This window comes from Knufia obscura (genome assembly GCF_036327395.1).
Source record: "Knufia obscura strain CCFEE 5817 isolate CBS 148926 chromosome Unknown scaffold_8, whole genome shotgun sequence".
Taxonomy (NCBI): domain Eukaryota; kingdom Fungi; phylum Ascomycota; class Eurotiomycetes; order Chaetothyriales; family Trichomeriaceae; genus Knufia; species Knufia obscura.
The window spans coordinates 80,565-106,930 of record NW_027042694.1 but is presented as its reverse complement, the minus strand read 5'-3'; the positions used below and the strand labels follow the sequence as shown (position 1 = coordinate 106,930).

Genomic DNA, 26,366 nt, shown 5'->3' with positions numbered 1-26,366 from the left:
TCGTCGTCTCCGCCCAAGAGGTCTTTCGATGACCGCAGCCTGCTTAAGAATCAACATCTGCGTTGATCAAAAGCACCCGTCTTTGCCATTATTCCTAGTACGCCTCCACCTGCGACACCCCCGGTCGTGCTTCCTTACATTCGCTTTTAGTAGAAGGCAGGCACATCCGCCAGATAGTGCCTTCTGCATACGTTCGTCGCAGCTGCCTTTGCATATGGTCGCGCCTTCCCTCGCATAAGATAATGTACAAAGCAGTGCGATCGGCCGAGGCGTGCCTTCCCTTCGTGCACCAGACCAAATCGGCAGGTACGAGGGACAGATCGCACTTTCCTGATCCTCCAACCGTGCTTTCCTCCAACGAATCTGATTGCAATGGTAGGCACGACCAGACAGTCGTGACTTCCCTACTTCGTCTCGTTTGCACCTTCTTCGCCTGTAAGCTACGCACGGCAGTCACGACCAGCTGGTCGTGCCTTCTTCGAATCCATTTCCAGCCGCAGGAAGGTACGATCGATGCCTTGCACCTGCCTTTTGCACATTTTCGCACCTTCCATCGTATCGAATGGTCCAGGAAGCAGGCACGATCGGGTCAATCGTGCCTTCCCCGAGTAATACAGATCACATTGGCAGGTACGATTGGAAGGTCGCTCCTTCCTTCTATCTGGGTCGTGCCTGCCGTATGCCCTGACTGGCCGTGCCTTCCTGGGTTCGTGTCGATTATGGCGGTAAGCACGACCGACGAGTGGTGCCTTCCTTTTGCCCGCACAGCACGGAGGGCAGGCACGACGCACCAGACGCACCTTCCTTCCGCCCGTAGAACAGAGAGCAGCTGGTCGCAACTTCTCTGCTTCCGGTTCGTACCTTCCCTGTACCTCTGGATACAGTAGGGAGGCACGATTGACAGGTCGTTCCTCCCTCCTATTAGGGTCGTGCCTGCCTGCCTTGTCCTTCGACCGTCTGTGCCTTCCTCGGTTTGTCCCAATTGTGAATCTGATGGCAGGCACGACCGATGAGTGGCGCCTTCCTTGCCCGTAAAGTACAGAGGAAAGGCACAACAATCTGAGTCGTGATTTCCTCACAACCTCTAGTAGATCGGGAAGGTGCGACCTGCGTATCGCACTTTGCTTATGTTGGTCGCGACTTCCGTGCATCCGTGTTCAGCCAGAGGAAGGTGCTGTCGTCGTGTCGCGCCTGCCTTCTTTCCTTGTTGGTCGTGCCTGCCGAGCCGCGGGACGCACCTTCCGTTGATTCCTGACGATGGTAGGCAGGCAGGCACGATCCATTGGTCGCGCCTTCCTCTCATCCGTAAAGTACGAAAGGCAGTCACGATCGGCTGGTCGCAACTTCCCTCCTCCCGAGTCGCACCTTCCCCGAGTCTTCTCAGCACAGCAGGCAGGTACGATCGATGCGTCGCGCCTTCCTTTATTGTTGGTCGTGCCTGCCATCAATAGCGGGAGGCACCTTCCTTACGTCGTCTCGACATAGTAGGCAGGTGCGATTGGCGCGTCGTGCCTTCCTTCGTGACGGGTTGTGACTGCCACAGATTGTGGAACGCACCTTCCTCTTCATGGACAAGTGGAAGGCTGGCACGACCGGCGGTTCGTGCCTTCCCTGGACCCTCCTAGTACAGCAGGCAGGTGCGATTGATGAGTCGTGCCTGCCATAACAGTGGGCCGCACATTCCTCTTTCTACTCAAATTTGGAGGGAAGGCGCGATCAATGGTTCGTACTTTCCTCCTGCTGGATCGTGCCTTCCTCGGGTCTTCCCAGTACGGTAGACAGGTGCGAATTGGGGGTCGGACTTGCCATAACAGAATGACGCAGCTTCCGGCTCTTCTCTTGTGATAGGAGGCAGGCACGAGCGGCAAGTCGTGCCTTCTTTGATGTGCATCGTGCCTTCCGTCTAGCGGTGGTTAGTACTAGGCAGGTACGATCGGTGGTTGTGCCTTCCTCTTTGATAGGTTGTGACTGCCATGGACAGTGGGACGCTCCTACCTTACCTACGCTGCACAGGCAGGGAGGGAAGGGACGTTTGGTGGGTCATACCTTCCTCGTTCTGGGTCGTGCTTTCCTTGTGACAGCAGTCCCCCATGCAGGTATTGGATGTGTATCGTACTCGCGCCCACTGGTGGTAGTAGGCGGCCATGGTAAGACGTGTCAAGCCGCCGGTAGTTGGCAATTGCAGATTGAGGTATACTTACATTGGTGAATACATATATGGGTATCAACTCCTCTTGCTAGAACGCCTTCGCTATGTTTCAATGATCTCCTACATACCGGAGATAGTTCCTTTATAGCTTCGCCTTCAGCTTCTCTTCTTGCTGCTTGTCTTCGACTGCAATTAGGACTATAGCTGTGATGTCGTCTACCTTGCCTCCATGCCACCTGTCCATTGGGTACTCCCTTTGTACCGCCCTGGCGAATGGCCCATCTCTTTTGCGATCCATGCTCGCAACTTTTGCTTCTCCGACGATATTGCTTGCTATTGCTGATTGGAGGCTCCAATTGGCCTGCTCTTTTGTTCCATGTACTAGTGACGAGACTGTACTTGACATTGTAATGCCCTTATCTTCAGTTCTCTCCCATGCACCTCGCTCCCGCATTTGCTGAGATACGATGGTGAGGATGTCTTGACTCGAGAGGTTATCCCACACCCCATCCGTTGCAAACACGACTACATCGCCGTGCTGGAGTTGGGTATCGCTCACATCAGCACGGTCAGGGCTGTCGTTCAGCGGCAAACCACCGAAAATGGCAGCTTGAGTCATAATCTCAGGCGGTGTCTTGCTCAACTGGTAGGGCGTATTGAAGGCGTGTGTCTGAGGTACTGAGTACTGGTGCACCGTCCCGAGTCTGAGCTGTATGAATCCGGAATCGCCTAGATTAGCCGTACGCAAGCGTCCTGACCCGTCTGCAACTGCAACACAAGCTGTTGCACCTCCTGCTCGAATCTGATTGTCGGAAAGAGTCTCGTCGTAACCAACGTGCATCAGTTTTTGCGGGTGAAGGGTGCTCGACTCGGTGTCGTTGCTGGGGGACCATGACAAAGCGTGGTCAGCCATGTAACTGCACATGCCATGGGAGAAATCGGCTGGGTTAATGCCTTGCTCTTGCCAGCCTCCCACGCCGTCACAGACGCCCAACGCGATCGTTGTTCTCTCTCCACCGACCGAAGCGACAAAATAGGCATCTTCGCCACTATCAGGTCTGCTCCGGCGCCTTTGATAGACATTTCCTGCTGACTGGACACCGAGCGCATTGGTGCCATTGGATATATAGTCTACGGTGCTTTTTTCGGGCTCATATTTCCTGCCTTTGCCTGAACTGGCGGCTGCGATATGTAGACTAATATGCGGGATTGCGCTTTCCGCTTTCTGGCCGAGGCGCGCCGACGAGTGGAAATGTCGCCTCCCCGTCGACATGCGGGCGGCTGCGGATGTAAAGGGAAGAGCCTGTTTGTAGTTGTTCAGGCCTCGTTTGATGCTGTTCTGGGCTAAGCCTGTGACATGGTAAGCACGCGCTTCCGCGGTAAAGGAGGGTTCGGCCGCACGCTGTGGATGATGTAAAGGCGCGACTGTCCAGGTTCTAGTCAGTAGTTGTGAGCCAGATCTGAGGCAGCTCGTGGGCACAGTGGCAGCCATGCCAATGATCATGTGCTGAGCAAGGGGAGCACGTAGTAGACACTGCTCCAGCTAGGAACAGAAGAAGGTGGACAACTTAAAGAATTAGAAGAGCCATATCTCAAGTCGTGGATTGAGTAGAGTGTGCTTCGATAAAAGCCTGTAAATTGATGCTTGAAGCTGATATGGGATGGAATTGATTGATACACTTTTTGGCCAGGATCAGCAAAACTGCGGAACGCTCTCAACATGACGCTAAAAGGCGGCAAGTCTTTGCGAGGGCTTCAGCTTCTCGGCGGTGGTGCTTGCGCAGGGCGAGATCTTGCACCGTAGGGAGCCGAAGCTAGACGCAGAGCTCAGTGACATGGTATTCACTGCATCTAGAAAAGATGCAGGTTCTCACCTTTCAGATTGGCGAGTATTTGGCAATAACGTTGCTCGGTTCAGCCAAGGGCAAGATCGACCGAGACCGAGATGAAGCCTTGCATATTCAGCCTTGTCTCGGACTTGCTCTCGATATTGAAATCATGCATCAATTGTCTTGTGAAGCCATCAACCATCGAGACTGAAGCCTTCATCACAGCTGTTGCTCGTGAAGCACATACCGACCTGCTATATCGCCACCTATCCGACACCGAAGTGTCTCACGACCTAGCAGTACTCCCTCGATATTACACCACACCTCGACCGACCTCCACATCGTCAACTAAATCGTACCCACAACCTACAGATTAGGACTGCTGAACATATTCTACTACCCAGCTTCCACCTTACCACCCTCACGCAACCTCCAATCACCCAACATGCGCTCCTCCGCATCCCTCTCCGGAATCCTCAAACGCTCCTCCTACTATAAGCCCGACTACACCCAATCCGCAGCTCTCATCCGCGCTCGCCGTCCCTACCTCTTCAAGAACACAATTACCGGCATCTGCATAGCGAGCTTCGCCATCGGTGTGTTTGCTTTCACCCTCAGGGCCGTCGGTCAGGAAGAATTCGGAGACGTCGTTGTGCCGACTGGCCCACCACCAAAAACACCCAATGTAGCTACAAATGGTGTCCGGTAATGAGTGAACAACGAAGCTCAACATACGGTTAGACACAAAATACCAGCGAGAATATGGGACACGGAGACCGACAGGCTGTGAGAACGAAGCAGCTCGAACGTGGCGTGACAGACAACGAAGGGCAGACGAAGCATACGCCTCCCAACTCTATTCCAAAGCAGCACTATGAAAGCAAGCCGAACCATCCCGTACCAACAGAGTTGGTCACCGCCTAACAGCAGCTGCAAACAACATCGAATCAACCAGCGGATATAGCTCGGACAGCCAGAGACCTGCCTCGCGGCCAGTAGGATCACTGATGTCGAGACCTTGCAAGTGAGCGTCGAGAACGTCGCATGCCCGTCAACAGTGGAAGGCACTATTATCGAGCAGGCGCCTCCACCTCTGTTAGGCCAGGAAGAACGGTTGCAGAGGCCACAAGACTGGCCACGTGGCAAAGCGAGGTCCAGCGTCCAGCCATCCTTTGTATCTTCAGTTGTAATCGAACCAGCAGCTGAGTCAAGAGCAGCCGACACGAATGATCTCAAGCGATGAATTCCCTTTATGTTATAAGCTGTAGAAACTGTACATATTCTTGATGTATCACATATGCAAAGCAATTCCAACGACTCACCCAGATTCGTTTGTTTCTCTGCCCTTGCTCCCTCGTTCTCTGCTCTGCTATGACAACGATTAGTGACCTATGCGATGCCATTATCACCATGATCCAGCACAGTGGCAGTACCCCGTTGTGTGCTACCAAATTGACCGCGATCGATCACAAACTGTAAATGTCTTTGAAAGTGGAAATTCTTCTCATTCAAACAGGGTATCTATCTACAAAAACTCATCATGATACGCACCTATCGCACCTCATCGCATCTGCTGTCGTGCCCGCTCAACCCACCTCTCAGACAACATGCGTAGAGCATCAGACGACTTAGATCAGGTCAAGTCACCTGAACCCAAATCTCCCCATCCCATTTCCTCCACTAACGACCCCTTCTCTCTGCAAATCCTGCCTAAACGGACTCGCACTGGCCGTCCGATTAAGACTACTCAGCAGACTCGCCCTCGCCTGCAGCGGACTCGAATGCACGTTCATACCCATCCCAGCGCCGAGATACGCATGCTCAGACACCGACGCTGGCGTCGCATTCGCACTCGCACTCGCAGTAACAGTCATACTCTGCTGTTGGGCTGCAGCCGTCGCGCCAGCCTGGAGCATATTGTTTATTGTTCGTCTTGTCTCAGTGGGACTTATGCTTGTGTCGCCGATTCCGTTTGTTGTGGAGACGCCGTTACTGAGATTGTGATTGAAATTGAAGGCGTGAGATGTTGTGCCCGGCTCCTGCTTCATTGCTGACGAGGCGAGGTCCGTATTCGTTTGGGGCGTTGGGTTTTCGGGGATTGTGCTTGCGCCGCCGCTGTTGTGGGTTGTGCTGTTGTGGGGTGTGTATTCGCTTTTCCGCTGCTGGGATGGTGTCACGGTGGATGAGTATGTTTCTACAAAAGGGCTCCTGTTGTTGTTCTGCCGGCCTAGCCTGTCCAGTCTGTGGATCGGATGGTTTGGATTCGCCCATGGCGTCGACTCGATGAATTGCTGTTCGCTTGTTGCATGTTGCGCTGCGGCGGAGGAGGATAGCGCTGATGTTGCGTTGCTGGTTGTGTGGTGGAAGGAGTTTGAGGTCAGGGCGTGTTGGCGTGATGCTGATGCTGCTGCGTTGCGGATGCGTGAGGAGGATTGGGTTATCTGTGTCGTTAGCTGGGTACCATCATTGGGAAGTGGTGATGACTTACGCCCATCTTCTGCAGGTCGGCATTGAGCTCGGTGTCTGGTGTGGAGGTGAGCTCTGGTGCAGCTGGGAAGCCGACGTATTTTGCGACGCCAGATAGGATCGAGACTTCCTTGTTGTAGGCTGTTTGCTGAGTGACTTGAGCGAGTTTCTTGTCTGGGAAGGGTATTGTGTATGTTGGTGTGACTTGAGTTGACTTGAATCTTTCCCTTTGTATCCTGTAGAAGTGTTCGGACATTTTCTCCATGTGTCGTTCTCGCACATCGCGTATGGTCTGGAAGTAAGCACTGTGTATCTGAGCGCGTTCTGCTACGCTCTTTCGCTTCAGAGCTCCGACCTTGAAAACTAGCAATGTTTGCTCTGTGTCTTGCTTCTCGTCTCGGTATTTGTTCACGCAATCGAACTGCCTCAGCAGTTCTGGATGGGTAGGTTCTGGTGCTGATAGCTGGCTTAGCTCGAGATTCAGCTGAGAGATCTTCTCATCGTAGAGCTTGTCTCTCAGTGTTGCGAAGTGTTTCTCGAGTGCTGTGAGAGCATCCATAGCCGCAGCTCTTTTTGCCTGCTCTTCTTCGGTCTTTGCTACAGCATCAACATCGTCGCCTTCGGCTTCTTCGTCAGAGGCTTCGGCCTCGTTCTCTTCATCTTCTTGTGCTTCCTCTGGGTCTTTGCCTCTCCTGCTACTTCTTGACCTGGTATACTGCTCTGGCTTCTTGTTCTTGGAGGAGTCGCTCAAGCTCAATTCTTCTGCTTTGTCCTCGACTGGTACCTCTGCCGGCTTTTGGTCCTTTTCTTGCGCTTCAGGATCTTCGGCCTCGACGGTAGATTCGCGTGTGGCAGCTTCTGGCTTCTCGACCTCACTCTTTTCGCTCTCAGGTTCCGACTCGGACTCCTCTTCGGGGTCGCTGAGAGACTGTGTCCTGCGTTTCCTCGGTCTCTCTTCGCTAGTTATGTCGAGTACGTCGCTTAGTCTCTTGCGCTTGTTCGTAACTGTAGCAGCTTGTGACAAGATATCCAACGGGTTAGCTGGCTCTTCCAAGTCTTCAGCTTCACTCAGGTCATCCAGTGGGGAGTCCTCGGGAGGTGTGATAGGCGAAGAAGCCCCGCTGTTCGTAAGTTCCTCGATTTCAGGGCGCACATCATCGGAGGCGGTCATTGTCTGAGCCAGCTTGCTAGGACTTATCTGAAACACTTTTTTTGTTGTTTTATCTGGTGACTCTTCCAGTCGCTCTGTTTCCGCTTCTGAATCACCATCGACCATTGTCGTATCTTGTATTACCGGCTCTTCCTGATCCTGATCTTCTTCCTCGTCTTCGTCGTCACCCTCGTCGTCGTCTCGCATTTCTACGTTATCCGGCGCATCGTCGATCTCGAGCTCACTAAGACTACTCGACCGGTCATCGTCCTCATGCGGTTGTTCATTAGAGTCTGCAATGGCAGCAGCGGTGTTTGACAGCGCAAGAAGCGCATCTGCTGGCGAGTCCATCTCTTCTGACTACGCGATCAGTCCTTGCAGGTGTGCGGCGTCCTTTCTGGTAGATCTATGTTGTGCCTGTGGCACAGCCCACGAAGCTGCGACCAAGCGGCTCTTGCGTTGGCAGATCTTTTCTGACCACTGGCGCCGATGATTTTGTATTTCTTGACTTGTGTTTCAAGAGATGTGTCAGGGTGGTGAGGGGATCGCCGGCGACCGACAGCGAGCTATCTTCGAAGGCGCTCCCACCAAAGTTGTGTATTCAGAATGATGTGGAGGCGTGTGCTTTCTAGCCTGGTCAACGAATGAGCAGACTCGTCGAGAGAGCAGCAGATGTAGAAGGAGTAGAGTAGTAGAATTTGTGGATTGGGTGTGTATTGTCTGTCAACACAGCCCTTTGCTTCTCAAAGTATTTCAAGGAATTGGACCAGGTAAAGTGACCTCGGTTGGCAGGTTAAAGCTGGTTTATGAAGCAGTAGATTTGCAACTTCGAAGATTCTGCGATTGTGGTTTGTTGTGAACAGAGCAGGAACAGAAAACACTCTTGGACTCGCAGCGCAGTGCACGACTTCAACTTGTGCTGGAAGCCGGCGCGTCATGGGGTCGCAGAGGTCTTCTCCGCGCACCGATCTCGAATGCCTCAGGCATTTAAAGTAGTCATCCTCTCAAGCACTGCCGGTGGCACGCGTTCATGCTTTGCGCATCATCTAGGAAGACTCGAGTCTCTCCAAGGACGCTGATGCGAGAGTTTCATCACTCTGACTCGGTGATGCTTGTGATAAGATCTGGCAAAGCAATGCTGATGTGCGTACGCTGTGATGTTGCAAGCAAACAAAGAATACTGTCCTGACACATCGGCCTCGAGCATGTGAAAAATCATAGGCGGCATATCGACATGTCTCTGAAACTACTATATGGTCTACTCAGGAACCAAATAATGATGACGGGACAAAAACATTCAAATGGAAAGTGGTCGTAACGAGCCGGCTACCTACTAACACCTAACAGACACCACAATGACCAACTTGCAAGCTCTATCCAGGGCACCACCTTACACTGCTTCGGTACTTCGCTTGAACGCGCTTTGCTTGAAGATCTTCTCTGGTCTAGGTCCCGAAGTGCTAATTGAGCTTCTCCTGATCTCCTCTACGATGCCCGCGATATCGACATCATCCGGGTTGCTCGGTGATTTCTGCAGCGCCTCGAAGTTCGTCACTTCCGCGTTGCCGACCGCATCAATCGGTGTTTGAGGTTCTACGCCCGCCTCGCTAGATGTCGATGTAGTGGATAGTGTTGGTGTGGTTTGCTCATTTTGCTCAGTGCCTGGGGGCACCTCATCTGTGGTCTCCAGATCGATGGGCGTGGCGCTGGTGGGTTCGACGGTCGACGGCGGTGCCCGACCGAGTTGCATGTAGTTGTAACATATACTGAACCCGAGGTCGTCACCAAACATGTACTTGAGCACCTCTGCTCCACTCTTGATGCCTTCGGTCGGCGAATACGCAGCTGCTGTCGTACCTATGGCGATTCCAATCACGGCTGGGTGTTCGGTCAGCTCCTTGTACTGTGGTGTATAGCTACTAGCTATGTCATTGAACGAGTCGGATACGCGACGCATGATTGGCGAGGATGGCCGTGGTGATGAAGGAGTAATGGAGAGGATGTGCTGATGGATGTTATGTGCGCAATAGGAGCCCATGTGCATTGCTGCACCGCACCGCTTGATCCCAGACCAGAGTGCTATATCGCCTGCGGCGAAGTGATGCTCATCATGGAACTGCAGTGACGGCTTGATCTTCACGTAGCCTTCTCCATCTAGGACAGACGGTGGAAGGTATGTGGTTGTGGGACTCGATCGAGAAATAGCATTGATGACATGAGATGCTGCTAATGTCGAACCATCGGATAGCTTGATAATCGTGGTCTTGTCGGTTTCATTGACAGCCTCAGACTGGACTCGCTTGCCTGTGATGACTTCGACGCCGACGCTACGGAGTAACGAGAGGGTTTCGTCTTTGAAGTCGTCCGGGAGCGGTTCGGAGCTCAGAAGGCGGTCTCTCGAATGAATGAGCGTGACTCGCGTGGTCCGTTCGACAGCTTTGAGCTCAGCCGCCATTTCAATGCCTACAGCTCCTCCACCAATAACCACAACACCATGCTTCGCTGCCCGAACAGCATTAATGTGGCTTTCAGCTTCCTTGAGGTAATTTTCTCTGGCCACCTGCTGAGGGACAACAGGCCAAACACGACGGAGGCCAGAAGCGGCTATCAGGTAATCATACTCATGCTGTACCAGGTCTGAGCTGTCGTTGGGTGCAACTGTGGCAGTTCTATTGTCCAGGTCAACCTGAGTAACGCTGCCATGCACCATATTGATGGCCGGATGCTGAAGGGCCGGTACATCGCAAAACCTCGTCCATGCCTTGTGAGAATATTCTGAGCTTGCAAGAGCTAATGGCGAGCCAATGACATGATAGAAACCGTTGCGCTCGTCGATGATTGTGATCTTGACTGGCAGCTGCTGTCGGGTTGCCTCTGAACCGGGAGTAAACCTTGGAGCTCTTCCTTCACACAGGTCAAGCAGATTTGTGGCGGCGGCAAGGCCAGCATAGCAGCCACCAACGACAAGGACTCTGTGAGGCTTCGGAGCTGACTTCTGGAGTGGTAGTGCTGTCTGGTGATACATCTTGAAGCGAGCTGCTGTGGGTGGTCCGCCGGAGCTCAAAGGAGACGACGTATGTTTGCAGCGTCTCAGTATTGGACCTCGAAAAAGCACTTCCTGCTTGTGTATGGCCTGATAGCACGTGTGAAAGGACTCGCGAATAGTGCTCACGTGTCTGTGAGACCAGATCAGATAAGATGAGATTTTCATCAATCATCTGGCATCGAGCTCGGGTGGAAGTACAAACTGTGAGCTGACATAGGCGGCTGAACGCCACGTGCGATATCGGAGGGCACGATGGGATCATCGTCCGTACTCGTGTTTTGATCGTCGACTCAGTCGTGCTCCGACATGTTGTTAAACATGTCGACCATCTGCACCCTTGCTGAGCGCCAGAATGGAGCTCATGTGGGGTAACGTTGCATGGCGCCAGGAAGTGGAGGAAGCTTGGACAAGTGTTGCCGTGGGAAGAAGATGTGAGACTCCTCTCGATGCAAGACCAGACTTTGGAAAGAAAGGAAGGAGATGGTTTGATATCGTAGCGAGCAGCCGTAGACAAAGCTAGGGTGAAAATTTTATCTTATCAATCTCCACACCGGATCTCCGGCCAATGCGCTGTCACGCCAAGAGGACGATCGAATCCTGGTGGATGGTAGGCCTGCATGCACCGCAGCTTGTCAATTCTGCATGTCGGTCGAGCTTGCCATAATTTGCAAGCGCTCGCTAGCTCATGCAGTGATATGTTCAAGATTATCAGATAATTTCCTAGGCGGCCGTTGCACGAGTCAATCAAGGTTGGCAGCTTCCTCTCTCGGCGTTGTTCGGAAAGCTACACGGTTTAGCATCGAGGCAGAGATGTGCATCCAGGATGCCATATCCAGTGCGGACTTTCAGTTAGCTTGCCACGTCTGACCACACACAGCTGTTCTATTCAACAACGAGAACGAACGTTAGGTGCGGTCAATTGTTAGATTTGCCGGCTACTGAATAAATCTGTGGAATGTTGAAGTGAGACGATAATGTAGGTGACTGCATGATAAACCACGATTCAATGCCCACCATGCTTGGACTTAGTTCTGTCAAAACGCATGGTGACTGTTGCACGTTGTACAGGTCGAATCCTGTGCAGATCTACGTTACTAGAGGAACCGGTAACAAAGGCAAGCAAGGTCGAAGGAAGTGGTCGAACACAGAGGCTCAAAGGGAATAGCAAATAGATTGCTGCTGCCAGCCGTGGAACTGAGGTACCTAGTACTTGCCGTGACCTTAGTGTTGACGCAGTCGCCGCAGCGTCCTTTGACGCTCCTGCCTAGAGAGTTCTAGATAACTCTTCCCTTAACCTGCTTAAGATTCTTGACTGAGATGTCCCTCCACAAGAAGACACAAACGTACGCAATGGCCACGAAACAAAGCGACGTGATGAGCATATACCTTTGTGTCTCGCCATAAGCCCGGTTAATAGCTTCACGTTCCGGACTTCCCTCCTCGTAGGATAATTGGGTGACCAGGCTGGCATAGGTCGATGCCGCGTCGCTTCCTGCTGGCATGTATTGCACGAGCTTCCGGTAGAATAGCGAAGTCCAGATCGTTGTCGATATTGTCCCTCCTATGGCACTTCCAATAGAAGCGAACAAATTGAGGATGGCGAGTATGACGGCCAGATGCTGCTGGTCTGAAGGTGCCATCATTGCTAACTCACCGCAGATAACAATCGTACCACCTGCGAAGGAGACGAGAATCTGTGTCAGCGCGATGAAACCGATGTCTTGATCAGATCTTCGGAAGTAAATCATAAGACCAATGGCGAGCATGTTGAACGGCATTCCAACATAGACCGCGAGCCACTTGAATCTCCCCGAGTACCTGATGGCTAGACCAACGCCCAGGCACCAAAGGCACTGACCTACCCGGAAGATTGAGGAGATGTAGCTGGCTTCGGTCACTGACAAGGCCCAAACGACCTGAAGCATACTGTAGAAGTATCCTCCCCAAATTGCACTGGCAGCATAGTTGAAGACGAACATCATTCCGCCAAAGAAGACCGTCCGATCGCTCAGTAAGCTGAGTGGGATGAATGTCTTGACAGCGAAGAACCGCTCATATACGGCGAAGAAGATCAGGAGCACCCCACCCACGACAATCATACTGATCACCATAGGAGACTGCCAACCCTCAGGTTGGTAAGAGTAGAGTGAGAATGGCAGCAAGAAGAGTGCCATGCCAGCGGCAAGGATGAGAATTCCGGGCAGGTCGACCTCAATGGCGTATCGTTTGAGAGAGCCCACAGTTAGCTTGCTGTGCTTCTCGACAAGAACGCCCTGCTTTTTGGCTTTGCGCTGATTAAACCAGAATATGAATATCAGTGGAAGAACCACCGCTGGAATGATGAGGGTGAAGATGCCGAAACCCCAGCGCCAGCCAATGCCGCCTGGGGACAAAACGCTTTCGGATGCTGGACCTCCAGCAAACGTCGTGAAGATGTATGGCGATGTAGCAAATGCTAGCATTAGCCCACGGTTGCGGAGCGAACTGGTGTCGGAAATGAAGACAGTCATACAATAGCTGACTCCTTGTGCTCTGCGAGGGGTTCAGCAACAGAATTTCCTAGCGCTAAGAAGCACTTACCCAACAGCGGAGAAGACTTGAGCTGCAGCGTATGTCTCAACATTCTTGCAACCAGCCATCATAATGAAGCCAACGATCCAGAGGAAAAGCGTGAGTGCCATACCCTGAGGTCGACCCCATGTGTCCAATATCTTCGCAATGGGAATCTTGGTAAGACCTCCGATGATGTACGACATGATCCCGGTAGCTGCTGTAAGGGAGTGCAGCGAGAAATCGCTTGTAACATATGGGTTTAGTGCTCGAATGATCACTTCCTCAAGGGAGGTGACAACATAGATAAGCCAGATGCTTCGAAAGATTAGCTCGAGAACAATGACTTGAGCTGCTCGATCACTCACAAAGCGTACGCTGCTATCAAGCTGGATTTACTCCATACCGTCGCAAGAGCTTGCACTCTCTTGACCCCAGCTTGGGTTTCTTTGTCGAAGGCACTTTGCCCAGCTTCCTCAGAGAGCTGGTCTTCTGCAGGCCGTGTTGTACCGTGCACCGTCTTTTCGTCTTGAGGAGGGGCGGTATTTGACGTGATGGATGGGGACCTCTCCTCGCTGGAGGTGATCTTTGGCAGGAATAGGAAGCCCATCTCTGCAAACACTGCTAAAACAGATGGAGCTGCTAGTTGTTCTGCAATTTACGAGTGAATTGAGGTCGAAGCTATGCTCAGGATGGGCCAGACGTCGAATTTATAGAAGCCGACTTCGCAAATAATTCGCGCAGCAGCCTAAGACGGTCTGCTTGGCAGATGAGATCGTGCTTGCAGCTGAAGCCACAGGCCAGACGAGGGTGGACCGTATGGGACAGGCACATGGTGACAGGGCAAGGGAATGGGACATCGGTCATCATAGGCGTTCTTCTGTCCGGTAGAGACAGTATGATCGAGCGAACGACGCCGCTTGTGCTGGATTCGACTCGATAATCAACGGGAGCCCGGTGCGTGGTTCGAGGAGCTGGAGATCTTCCCGGCAAGGGGTCCGGCTGCTCGACATGTGGCTTCGTGAATAATTGTATATCCATTGAGGACGATATTGTAGCTTGAGTGGAACAGCTCTTCCTTGACAATGCCCTAGCTTTAGCCGCCGACGGAGATCAAGCATCTGATAGGAATAGTGCGACTGCAGCAAAAGAAAAATTGATCATATCTAGAGTTATCTGATCCGCCATCTTCTTGGCCAAGCACTTGGCTGCAGGTCGTCTGCAGGTCGAGCTTCAGGTATCCATATTTATGTTGATGTCGTTCAGTTGATGGAAGGTACCTCGGAAGACCAGCACACACAAGGTGACCGAGACCTGTTGGCAGTGACAGATGATGCACGATAAATCTCGGCTAACCTTCCTGCGTCATCGTCCAGCTCTTCTTGAGCACGACGCGTCTATCCAGTTTCGACTTCCATCGCCAGTGTCACTGCCATTATGCGCTCTATTGCGAAACCTGCCCTTTTATGTCATGGCAGTACGCTATATGTGCTGGCAGAACGCACACACAGGTGTTGCCTGCAATGGTCGTGCCTGACGCGGACACTTTCAACTAAGCAAACGACGAGGACAACTAGTGACAAACGTGGCTCTACACCCGGACTCGGTTTGCAAGGTGCAGAATTTCTGATTTAACCCGTCTTTCCACCTTTGCAGATGTAGCTCGGCTCTTGCCAGAATCTCTGTCAGCTCGTGAAGACGTGGCTGAGACCGGTCTGAGACTACCTTCTTCGCTAATCAATCATAACTCAATTCGTGGAAACACCCAGCATTTGAAGATGACTGACTGGAACAGTGGCAACGATGCCGTGTCGAGGTCACCATCGCCTTCATCAGATGATGATGGGGCCTCCGATACCTCGACATTGGTTTATTCACAGCAAGCATTCGAGACCTACCAACATTGTGTGGAAGAGATAGTGCAGAAAACATGGCCAGGCCTGGAGAAGGAACAGATCGCTGTCGAACGGATGCATGGCGGGTCCTACAATCGCATAACTGGAATCTCCTTCAATGCTCCCGAGTCAAAGAGGTCGCAGCATTATGTGCTGCGTGACCCAGATTCCCAGATCTCACTACTTTGACCGACCACTTGGCGCCTCTCCGTTTCGTCTATCAATACCCAGAGCTACCAGTACCAAAGGTGGTTGCGTTTGACTGTTCCAGCGACAACGCCCTGACGAAACCATATATCATTCAAGAACGTGCGCCCGGCCGCCCTGTCCTGCACGAGTATCCTGCAATGTCGCACCAAAGTCGTCTTGCAGCTGCACGACAATTAGGTCGTTTCTATAACAACATCACAACGATCAATGGTAACCGCATCGGCAAGCTGGTGCCGGCACAAGCAGAACTGCTGGACGACTCCTGGTCTTTCAACATTCAAACCTTCATCACGACAATTTTCGAGACAATTCCACTCAAGACTGAGCCCTACCACAAGCAAACACAAGCAAAGGCTGCGTTCCAGGGTTTACTAGAGATCTTCCAGTTCCGGCTCAACAGAGATCTCGCTGACCCTTACGACTTCCGTGCACCGTACGACCGATCCTTCCTGTCTATGACAGAAGATCTCTACCGTCTTGGATGTTTCGAAGACACACCGTTGACACTATGCCACCTCGATCTCGAAGTGTACAATATACTTGTCGACATCTCCAACGAGACAGCACCGATATCTGCTGTCCTCGACTGGGACGATGCTGTGTTCGCCTCTGTATTTGTGGCCTGTACGCCGCCCATGTGGCTATGGGGCTGGAGAGACGGTGAAGACGAAGATGAGCGACAAGCCAACGAGACTCCTGCCACGGTGGAAAACCAACAATTGAAGCAATCCTTCGAGGACGCCGCAGGTGCGACCTATATGCGCTTCGCATACAAACCCGAATGTAGGCTTGCAAGACGATTGTTTCGGTTCGCATTGTCTGGCATTCATTCAGCTGAGCAGCAGGAGGAAGCCGATCAAATGCTCAAGGAATGGTCAGAGATCAAGCCTAAATCCACATAGAAACGTGTGAGTGATATCCAAATTCCAATGCGAATTGTGCCCTTAGCACGTGCCAATGACATTTCATCAGCTGCTTCTTTCTCCTATCCAAACTGTCCTTTCTCCGCCGAAAAGCGTCGCTAACAACATCGGAAAATGAACACGGTTCGTCGATGGTGACCCCCCCCGGTGTCACCTTTGGCTGCGCAGTTGGCACTGACGAAGCTCATTGATTGACATGACAGCGAGAGGCTTCGACCTCGTCCGTCACCTAGGCCATGCCATACATAAGGTCTCGACTCTTCGCATCCACCTCAACCAACGAAGTCCTTGTCATCCATACCGAGGTATCATTACACCCAAATACCCACTCGAAGAACACCTCTTAGAAGCCCAGCAACCCTTCTTCTACACACCCTCTGCCACAATGCCCGGAGCACTCAAGAGATCAACGAAGCACCATTGCCCACTCAAGGATGCGGGCAAAGGCAATTGCCGGGTGCAAAATGGAGTGTGTACTAAGCACCAGGCTAAGCACCAGAGATATTGTGCAAGGGACGTAAAGGTACATCTCAAGACCGAAGAATGCCCTGCATGTAAGGAGCGCAAACAAGAGGCGCAGGCGAAGAAGCATTGATTCGGACAAGTCGAGGCTGGTATACCTGATCAACACCGATGGTGCTATTTCATCAGCGCTTTGGCGCCTCTCAGAACCAACCTTCCAGGCTCTCATCTGATCTGGGAAATGTGGAGGATTCTGCACCAACCGTCATATTGCACACAGGTGCAGTCAGCAAGCTTTGACATCATATGTGTCGATATCTCCTTGCAGCTTATATCCATGAAAGCAATTTAACCCAGACGCCGCTCGCTATGCAGTGGTATCTTGGTCACAAAACATGACATCGTTCTTTTCTCCTTGATTGTACTCATCTCTCATACTTGTCCAGCGCCCTCAACAGACTCTTGGCCTTGTACTTCAGCACCTTGACACTCTCCAAAAATAGCAGATCACTAGCGAACTGCCCTGTGCTTTCTACCGAGAAGATGAAATGGTCCTGCACTCTTCCCAACTTGACCTTCCCCTTGAACTCGTCATGCCTCAAGCACTCCCTGCTCACTGTGTCAAGCATAGGATTCTTCACCACAGCCTTCTCATCTCCTTCTCTGCCATGATATGCCGGCTCAGCACTCGTTCTGTCTTGTGGCGTGACCCTCTCAACCTCGATCACGCCCTTTGCAAAGCACTTCTGGAACTTCCTCGCATCAGAACCCAGAATTGGTTTCACGATATCGATCTTCGGCAACAGTCGATATGTCGCAGTCCCGACCGGACTGAACTTGGCATGATCTGCTCCCTTGCCCAAATGTGCATGCATAACCACGTGAATTTCCTGCCCAGGTCTCAACTTCGCGATCAATATCCCGGGGTTAACCGGCTGCACTGGACACTCCTTAAATCGTTCGCCCTGCTGGCCGAGCGGAGTCCAGACTATGTCCCGCGCATAGACACTGCTGTGGTTGTATTTCTCCTCTGGCTCGCCTTCGTCAGGTGGATTAGGTTTCCACTCGCATTTTATCTTTAATTCGAGGACTATTGTGTTGTAGTCTGATGGAGACATGCCTTCGATACCGTTCTCAGGATCACCTTTTATGTACCATTTCATGAACTTCAAACCCTCAAGGCTGGCCTTTAGTGGTATGAGACCTAGTCTGTGTGCAAGTACCTCATCGGCGATGACAGAGGTATTGTCGTTTATGTAGCATGTCTCGATCGCTAACGTAGGCACTTCTGCGATGAGGATCCTTCTGAATGCATTTGCTATGCTGGCGTCTATGCCTACGAGGGAGAACTCGGCGTTGTCGGGCTCATTCTTGTGGAACTGGACTGTGAGGCCGTTTGCGAATTTGTCGATTGACCATGCTGCGTCTTCGCCGGGGTGGTGGCCTGGGAAGTCGGTTGAGGTGATGTTTGTGACGGTTTCGGGATTTATCCCTACTGTTTTGCGCTTCTGGAGTTCTGCTTCTGAGGTCTTAGGAGGTTCTGCCCTTGAGGGCGCCATGATTGTGGTTGGAGGGTTGAGGCAGGTGCTGGTAAGTGCGTCGCAATTGCCCGCATAGACTTCGACAACTTTTTTGAGACCGCGGTTGCGACTGCCATGGTTTATCCGAGACAAAGTGAGCTAGTCCAAATCCAGCACCCTCAAGTCATTCTCGTACTCAACCAATAAGAGAGCTCGAATTGATGGTCGACATCATGGACCACTTGAAAGTCAAATCGCATCGTGCCTTTGCCTCCCCAGACCACGAAGGCGAGGTCTTATTCTCAACCACGGCACGTCTCGACTAGACACACAACCTCTCCTCTCCTCCCATTCTCGGGCAGCGCCCATACTTCGACAATATGGCTGCATCATTCGCGCGTCTCGCCGGTCGACAGGCTGCCAAACGAGTTTGCCTCAGACCTTCACCTGCAGCACCAAAGACATCCCTGCTCTCGAGAACGATATCTACCACAGCAACAAGGAGATATGCCACGCCCGAAGAGACAAGAATGAACCACCCGGAGATGCCCTCTATAACACACCTAAGCAACACGGACAGCTCGTTCCAAACAGTAAACTCTGTCAATGAAGATGACCAGAAGATAAACAAGGCGCCTGACACGAACTTGGGTGATGATTACGAGACGAGGAAAGTGAGGCATTACACGGTCAACTTTGGTCCTCAGCATCCTGCCGCCCACGGTGTGTTGCGACTGATTCTGGAACTAAACGGTGAAGAGATTGTGCGGGCAGATCCTCATGTTGGACTGCTGCATAGAGGAACGGAGAAGTTGATTGAGTACAAGACATATCTACAGGCTCTGCCGTACTTTGATCGACTGGATTATGTCTCGATGATGACAAATGAGCAGTGTTTCTCGCTTGCTGTTGAGAAGTTGTTGAACATTGAGGTGCCGGAGAGAGCGAAGTGGATTCGGACACTGTTTGGAGAGATCACGAGAATATTGAACCATCTCATGTCGATCTTGTCGCATGCTATGGATGTCGGTGCTCTGACGCCGTTCTTGTGGGGTTTCGAGGAGAGAGAGAAGTTGATGGTGAGCTAGGATCATCCTCTACTCTAGAATGAAGATGCTAACGGTGGACAGGAATTCTACGAACGTGTCTCCGGAGCTCGACTTCACGCAGCATACATCCGACCAGGTGGTGTGTCACAAGACTTGCCACTGGGTCTACTAGACGACATTCACGCATGGGCCACACAATTCGGTGACCGCATCGACGAAACTGAAGAACTTCTCACGGATAACCGTATCTGGATTGGCAGAACCAAGGGCGTCGGTGTCGTATCAGCAGCCGATGCTCTTAACCTCGCTTTCTCCGGTGTCATGCTCCGAGGTTCAGGTGTGCCATGGGACGTCCGAAAGTCCCAGCCATATGATGCCTATGACAAAGTCGACTTCGATGTTCCTGTGGGCTACAACGGTGACTGCTACGACCGATATCTCTGCCGAATGGAGGAGTTCAGACAATCGCTCCGAATTATCCACCAGTGTCTGAACAAGATGCCTCCTGGCCCAGTCAAGGTCGAGGACTACAAGATTTCGCCGCCACCACGAGCCGCCATGAAGGAGAACATGGAGGCGCTTATTCACCATTTCCTTTTGTTCACTAAGGGCTACACTGTGCCGCCGGGTGAGACGTATAGTGCGATTGAGGCACCAAAGGGTGAGATGGGTGTGTTTGTGGTGAGTGATGGATCGGAAAGACCGTATCGATGCAAGATTCGGGCACCTGGATTTGCTCATCTAGCGGGTATGGATCACGTTGCGAGGGGGCACTTGCTGGCTGATGCTGTGGCTATCATCGGTACCATGGATTTGGTGTTCGGTGAGGTTGATCGGTAAAGGTTAAGCGTTTCGGGTGCAAGTCATGGTGGTTTTAGCACGAGCACAGCGTCAAGTGTATTCTACCAGCAGCAAGTTCTTTTTCCTAAAGTTTACCAAATGTATAGCTTGCAACTCCACGAGGAACTTGTCTTTGCTGCTCGTTCACGCGACAATTGTGTCTTCTCCGCGTGCGATCTTGTTCGTTCTCGCATAGGCCATTAGCCAGGCTAACTTATGCTTGTTCTGCACCAATCAGCACTACCGAGGCGGCGGTTGAGCTTAAACGAGGGTTTCTTGGCCGACTCTGGGCGAATCTGCCTTTGGCGCACAGCCACGCGGCACCAGCGGCGGGAAGGCACATGTTTGGGCAACGATGACATGGGGATCAACCTTCAGCTGCGACCCCTCCAAAAGGACTGGCAGGTCACGATGAAACATATCCTGCCTCATCTGCTTGGGGCTGACAACTTAGATTCCATTCCTAATACGAAGTCTTCAGCGTTGTCTACCATTGTCAAAAGGTCCTTGTTGTCGTTCATATGTCACTGACTACCACTTCCTTCTTGTAGTTGTACTTTCGTACCCCGCAACCTCGACGCAGCCTACTTACCCTGCATAGTGTAGTAAACCAACTCTGCGCAAAGCCTTTGCAGTGGTTCGAGTACAACAGGTCGATAGGAGAGCATCTGGAAGCTCTGAATTACTGGTATCATTATAATCGAAGACAGTATCGCACCCCGTGGTGCACAATACCGCCAACATGAGTTACGGTTGTGAGTACCCCCAAGCACAAATGCATGCGCACGAGTTAGACCCTCGAGTCGAGCACATATCAGCTCATGCAGAGGCATGGGAATGGCCGGATCAGTGGTTACAGGCTCTGTGCTACTGTACCAGGCGAAAGCTGACCTCTTCATCCAGTCACTGGAATCATGAATAAACTTCATGGCCAACCCGACAGCTACGACAAGAAATCCCAATACAAGTTCGGTCGGACGCTCGGAGCGGGTACCTATGGCATTGTACGAGAAGCAGACTTTCACGGTGACAAAGTGGCTATCAAGATAATTTTGAAGAAGAATGTCAAGGGAAACGAGCAGATGGTCTACGATGAGCTCAAGATGTTGCAAAGACTGGACCATCCGCATATCGTGAAGTTTGTGGATTGGTTTGAGTCGAGGGTATGTCTGCAGTACCCAGAAAAAGGGTGGACAGTAAAGAACTGGAATGGGCTGACAAGCTGACAGGATAAATACTACATCGTTACCCAGCTAGCCACAGGTGGTGAGCTGTTCGACAGAATATGCGACCAAGGCAAGTTCACAGAGAAGGACGCATCACAAACGATCAAGCAGGTCCTGGAAGCGGTCGATTATCTGCATGACCGGAGTATTGTTCACAGAGGTACTACTGACCACCACACGCCGCCTCCACCTCCCAGCTAACCAGCCTCTACAGATTTGAAACCAGAAAACCTCCTCTACCTAACTCGCGATCCCGAATCCGAGCTCGTTCTAGCAGATTTCGGCATCGCCAAAATGCTCGACACACCAGGCGAAGTTCTCACCACAATGGCCGGCTCGTTCGGCTACGCAGCCCCAGAAGTAATGCTCAAGCAAGGCCACGGCAAAGCAGTCGACATGTGGTCCCTCGGCGTAATCACATATACCCTCCTGTGCGGCTACTCACCCTTCCGATCCGAGAACCTGGCTGATTTAGTCGAGGAGTGCCGGTCCGGACGCATCATCTTCCACGAACGCTACTGGAAAGACGTCAGCAAAGATGCAAAAGAATTCATATTGTCGCTGCTTCAACCAGATCCCAAGAAACGAGCAAGTTCGGGAGAGGCACTCAAGCACAGATGGCTTGAGGGTGAGACAGCCTCAGACCACGACTTGCTACCCGAAATCAGATCATACATGGCCAAGGCGAAGCTGAAGCGTGGTATTGAACTCGTCAAGCTCGCAAACAGAATCGAACAGCTCAAGATCCAAGAAGAGACCAGCGAGATGGATGAGAAGGACAAGTCTGATATCCCCGTTAATGCCGCCAACGCCGCTAACCTCGCGGTTAAGAATCAGCACGAGCGGGGTGTATCGCCCGGTCGTGGACTCGTCACCTCGGAGACACATGAGAAGAGAAGTCTTAGCAAGGCGGCCAAGAGTGCCATTTTCAAGGAGGTCGTGTTGGCTAAGGTGCGTGAGATGAAAGAGAAGGAAAGTACGGATCGGTTGGTTGCTGATGCTACGGCTGCGCATGAGCGGAGGAAGAGCTTTAGTGCTACGGGGAAGCAGTAGCGCTCTCACCTAGCGCCTAAGGTGAGCGGTAGAAGAAGGGGCAAGAGTAAGACTGAGGGCGATGCTCCGGACTGGAGAGGTCAGGTAGGGTTGGGCAACGATGGTGCTGCGGATGCGCGAGGCAGCAACCAGGTCCTTCCAAGCGGACAAGTCGATAGTGTGGGCGACGAGCGACGTGAAAGCAAGGGGTCAAAACGGTCAAGGCACCGCAGGTCGAGCAGCGGCGAATGGGCAAGGATCTGGAAGACAGTCTCTGAATTCCGAGCAACTGTCATGTGAAACTGTGCTAGAGGAGGTATCATTAACCAGCATGATCTACGATCGTTGAGGAGAAGACCCATGGGCATGTCGAAAAGACGGGACGTGGCAGGAAGCAGATACCCTAGGATTGATTCATTCTCAGCTTGTTGATTGAGTTTCGAAATTGCAATTTCTACTTGCATATTCTTTTTCCAGGGTAGCTCTTGCCGCGTTTGTTCCACTCCACGAAACCATAAAGATGCATGATTGGACTCGATCCGGAGCAATGTCTCATGCAGCTTCTTGCATCTCAGTATCATCTCAATCATCAACACCCAACCCCAACATCCTCCCCTGAAACCTCCTCCCAATCTCATACCACCGCACCTGTATCCCCGCCGCCAGCACCGTCCACGCTACACCGCCCTCCCCTCTCTCATCTCCCCCCATCGGCGGCGGAACACCAGCCATATTCTCCAGCCCACTCACCCACCTCACCAATTCCGCCACGCTATCTCCAAATTCTGCGCCGAGAAGACGTTCCTGTGCTGAGATGCCGATCTCGGTTGTGATGTCGATCAGGGCTAGAAGGAGCGCAAGATGTGCCGGGAGGATTACGGCGTCGAGGGCCAGACGGGTGTGACTTAGGGTGGTGAGGAGAGCGAGTGTCTCGTGCGTTATGGATGCGTAGATGGATGGTGTACTTAGGCCGGTGGGGCCGAGGGTGTGGATGATGAGTGTCAGGGTTTGGATGTGTAGAGACAAAATGCTGGGGTGGAGGAGGGTGTATGCGGAGTTTTTGTTGCCGCCGCCGCCGCTGGTGTACGAGAGGACAGCGGTGAGTGGTGAGATGAGTGGGATGTAGATGTTGTTGCAGAGGATGTTGTGGATGTTTCGGGGGATTGTCTTTGTTCGTTCTTGGGAGGCGTTCTGCTGTTGCTGTGCCTGTTTTGTGCGGTTTAGGGAGAGGGAGGAGGATGTGCGTGTGTTTTTGGCGATTTTTAGGACGGAGGGTGTTGGTCCGGTTTGGGTGGATGCGGCTGCTTCGGCGAGGGGGCGGATTGTGGAGAGGGAGAGGGTGTGGGTTAGGGTTGTGATTGGGTTTGGAGGGGAGAGGTGCTTTTGCTTCCCTTTGGGAGAATGCTTTTGCTGGCCTGTTATGGGCTTTGGTTGTAGATGCGCTGGGAGCCGTTGCGAGGGGAAGAGATCGATTTCTTGTGTTGTTGAGGTATTTGCATCTGTGAAGCCAGCTAGTTGTCGGGCGCCTATCCCGATGGCGATCAGGAGGGTGCTTCTTTGGGATATGGAGAAGTCGCCGTTGAAGTAGGTGCTTGTTAGGTAACTTCCCATCTGCTGGGGCCGAGCGACCAGGCAGGCGATCAGGGCGTCGAGGCGTTGTTGCTGGTGTTCGGGTTCTGACATCCCGTCTTGTAGGTTGAGTAATGCGGATGCTAGACTGTGGACATTATCGGAGAGTTCTGTGCCAAAATTTGCTTTTCGCTTGATCAAGCCTGAGGCGGCCTTGAGTGCAAGAGAGATGACATCGAGCTTATCGGATGAGGATTGTAACTGCTTGATCAGGTCGATTATGTATATTGGTGGCTTTGGCTTGTCCCTATTGATCAGAGTTGGGTCTTCATCAGAATCTTCTGGGTCATTTATTGGTTTTTGATAGGGTGTAAGGTCGTCTTCAGAATCTGAAGAGGATGACACTTCTTCGATGGCCATGATTTTCGAGGTTGGTTCTGGCTTCTTCGGTTTTGGTGATCTTGGTGCTGCGATTTTACGCTTGCGAGAGGATAATTGTTGCTCCTTTGGCGCGTCAACCGACGTCTTCAGGTCTTCCACACCACCTATGCGATCTTCGATACTCGTCAGTGCGAGCAGTTCCTTCACTTCGTCTGTTTCCATCTCTTCAACGCCGAAATCCATGACTTTGCCTGGCTCGTCAACGCATTGGGACATGCCGACACCAACGATCATCCCTAGCAGTCGTGTTCGTGGGACCGAAGAAGCGAGTCGATTCGAGACAGTGTTCATGATCAGCGAGGGTATTTGTCCATGTTTGAGCGATGCAGGTCTCTGTCGATGTAGGTATCCAATGACAAGAAGTATCGTTTGGGCCAGATCTGGGTTACAAGTAAGCACTTGGTTCGAATCACCAAGGGAAGTGCTCTACTCACGCTCTTGAAGAGTCGTTGCTGCATGCTGGATTTGCAGCTTGTCCGAGAAGGTTGTCAATGTACGCTCAAGAATACGTTCGAGATTTCCTGCTTGCGTTAGCTGGCGTAACAGTGTTGTATGCAAGGGCAGACCTTGAGATTGTGTCAGAACTGCAATCAGTGCTCGTCGCATTCCTGAGCCTCTGCTGTGAGAGCCACTAGATGTCGATACCCAATCAATAGCGCACTCAAGTAGATATTCATTCTGCGAGGTCATGCTATTGACCAATGCGGCTGACCCAGCGATTGCTCTTGCTGTTGTCGGATCCGTAGTGCTTGGCGGTAGGTGTTGAGAGTTCTTGAAGTAGCTTCGTGAAAGGTCGTTTAGAATGCAATCGAACACAACCTTTTGATCGTGACTAGGAAGGTTTGCGACAAGTCGATGTAGAGGCGACCACAAAGCTGTCGGGCCAAGCAGTAAAGAAGTGTAGATCTTCGACACGAATGCCTCTGTGCTGTGTTAGCAACAGACCCTATCGAAGACCGAAAACTGACCTTTGTAGCCTAAGCTCAGTCCTCGCTTCAGGAGCTGGCTTAGATTCGTCCAGGCTTGAGCCTCGTTTGGACCAAGTTCAATCGCAGCCTTGACAATATTCCGCGCAAGCCATTTGCTGTATTCCTCTCCTTGCAACAACCAGTCAGGCACAGTCAGACTCGAGTCTGTTTCGGCGACAGTGTTCGGTATCGATGCAGTACTCGACAATATTTTGCTGCCAGCGAGCAGTGAAACTATGCTTTGCAAAAACAGTCGACGTTGAATTTCCTTCTGGTAGAGCTTAGTCGCATCGCCGAGAAACTTGTGCACAACGCCAGAGCCCTCAAGCAGATTGCTAAGAAAGCCAACATAAACACCAAGGACTTCTCGGTTATTGGTCGCAGACGGCCGTGTGTGATGGCGAATCTGCTCCATCAATGCTTCGAGCCCTGTGACGCTGAACAGAGCTTGTAACAATGTTCCTCGCATACGCTTGGCTGACCCGCCAATCTTAGAGAGGCTCAAGTTCGGCCACAAGTCAGGTATGGTTACTGTGACCAGTACTCGTATAAGCTGGCTCGATTTTGGTCCTGTCAGCTTGACATTGAAGTCATGTTGTCCGTCCATACCATACTGGATGTAAGCCAATACAGCTTCAATGTCCTCCAGACCTGGTTGGCACTTCAAAATTTCTCGAGCATCATCGGACAGTGATTGCGGTGCATTGTCCTTGAGATAGTCCTTTTGGATGAATACAGCCGAGTCATGTCGTTTGTGTCCAGGCGCTGCGTTCTTGTTTGGTGGAAGTGTGTACCGAGTATCGGCAATTTGCTCAACAGGTTTGTCGATGAGCTTCGAGCTGACAGCTGTGAGGAGTGGGACGGTTTCGGCCTCGGGTTCAACCTCGATGAGCGGCTTCGTACGAGCTCTACTGTTAGACCTGCTTCTCTGCTTGCTGTCATTCAAAGTAAGAGACTCGAACTTTTCAATGTTGCTCTGAACCTTTTTGGTGGTTTTGACCACTTTCAGAAGGTCGCCCATGTTGCGGAGATTGGAATGGT

General features: G+C 51.9%; 10 protein-coding genes across 10 annotated transcripts; 4 read left to right on the top strand and 6 right to left on the bottom strand.

Moving 5' to 3' along the window:
* Window positions 1-2,291: 2,291 nt before the first annotated feature.
* Window positions 2,292-3,641, bottom strand: PTC7 (Protein phosphatase 2C 7; the record flags this gene model as incomplete). Its single annotated transcript, XM_064875257.1, has 1 exon — window positions 2,292-3,641. One exon carries the CDS (start codon window positions 3,639-3,641, stop codon window positions 2,292-2,294), a length of 1,350 nt encoding a protein of 449 aa, XP_064728522.1.
* Window positions 3,642-4,423: 782 nt separating this feature from the next.
* On the top strand, window positions 4,424-4,687 carry PMZ80_006846 (uncharacterized protein; the record flags this gene model as incomplete). The annotated part of the gene is made up of 1 exon (XM_064875256.1): window positions 4,424-4,687. The coding sequence occupies one exon, from the start codon at window positions 4,424-4,426 to the stop codon at window positions 4,685-4,687; it is 264 nt and encodes an 87-aa protein (XP_064728521.1).
* Window positions 4,688-5,621: 934 nt separating this feature from the next.
* PMZ80_006845 (uncharacterized protein) lies at window positions 5,622-7,945 on the bottom strand (the record flags this gene model as incomplete). Its single annotated transcript, XM_064875255.1, has 2 exons — window positions 5,622-6,419; window positions 6,467-7,945. The coding sequence occupies 2 exons, from the start codon at window positions 7,943-7,945 to the stop codon at window positions 5,622-5,624; spliced, it is 2,277 nt and encodes a 758-aa protein (XP_064728520.1).
* A 1,039-nt stretch (window positions 7,946-8,984) lies between these two features.
* PMZ80_006844 (uncharacterized protein) lies at window positions 8,985-10,619 on the bottom strand (the record flags this gene model as incomplete). The annotated part of the gene is made up of 1 exon (XM_064875254.1): window positions 8,985-10,619. The coding sequence occupies one exon, from the start codon at window positions 10,617-10,619 to the stop codon at window positions 8,985-8,987; it is 1,635 nt and encodes a 544-aa protein (XP_064728519.1).
* A 1,295-nt stretch (window positions 10,620-11,914) lies between these two features.
* PMZ80_006843 (uncharacterized protein) lies at window positions 11,915-13,800 on the bottom strand (the record flags this gene model as incomplete). The annotated part of the gene is made up of 3 exons (XM_064875253.1): window positions 11,915-13,172; window positions 13,221-13,508; window positions 13,559-13,800. 3 exons carry the CDS (start codon window positions 13,798-13,800, stop codon window positions 11,915-11,917), a joined length of 1,788 nt encoding a protein of 595 aa, XP_064728518.1.
* Window positions 13,801-14,968: 1,168 nt separating this feature from the next.
* PMZ80_006842 (uncharacterized protein) lies at window positions 14,969-16,197 on the top strand (the record flags this gene model as incomplete). The annotated part of the gene is made up of 2 exons (XM_064875252.1): window positions 14,969-15,222; window positions 15,252-16,197. The coding sequence occupies 2 exons, from the start codon at window positions 14,969-14,971 to the stop codon at window positions 16,195-16,197; spliced, it is 1,200 nt and encodes a 399-aa protein (XP_064728517.1).
* Window positions 16,198-17,105: 908 nt separating this feature from the next.
* On the bottom strand, window positions 17,106-18,239 carry RPC40 (DNA-directed RNA polymerase core subunit rpc40; the record flags this gene model as incomplete). Its single annotated transcript, XM_064875251.1, has 1 exon — window positions 17,106-18,239. The coding sequence occupies one exon, from the start codon at window positions 18,237-18,239 to the stop codon at window positions 17,106-17,108; it is 1,134 nt and encodes a 377-aa protein (XP_064728516.1).
* Window positions 18,240-18,580: 341 nt separating this feature from the next.
* NdufS2 (ndufs2, NADH ubiquinone oxidoreductase 49 kd subunit) lies at window positions 18,581-20,089 on the top strand (the record flags this gene model as incomplete). Its single annotated transcript, XM_064875250.1, has 2 exons — window positions 18,581-19,279; window positions 19,331-20,089. 2 exons carry the CDS (start codon window positions 18,581-18,583, stop codon window positions 20,087-20,089), a joined length of 1,458 nt encoding a protein of 485 aa, XP_064728515.1.
* A 742-nt stretch (window positions 20,090-20,831) lies between these two features.
* Window positions 20,832-22,368, top strand: CMK2 (Calmodulin-dependent protein kinase cmk2; the record flags this gene model as incomplete). Its single annotated transcript, XM_064875249.1, has 4 exons — window positions 20,832-20,844; window positions 20,993-21,252; window positions 21,319-21,475; window positions 21,530-22,368. The coding sequence occupies 4 exons, from the start codon at window positions 20,832-20,834 to the stop codon at window positions 22,366-22,368; spliced, it is 1,269 nt and encodes a 422-aa protein (XP_064728514.1).
* A 561-nt stretch (window positions 22,369-22,929) lies between these two features.
* On the bottom strand, window positions 22,930-26,346 carry TEL2 (telomere binding protein; the record flags this gene model as incomplete). The annotated part of the gene is made up of 3 exons (XM_064875248.1): window positions 22,930-24,737; window positions 24,792-25,280; window positions 25,326-26,346. 3 exons carry the CDS (start codon window positions 26,344-26,346, stop codon window positions 22,930-22,932), a joined length of 3,318 nt encoding a protein of 1,105 aa, XP_064728513.1.
* Window positions 26,347-26,366: the final 20 nt, after the last annotated feature.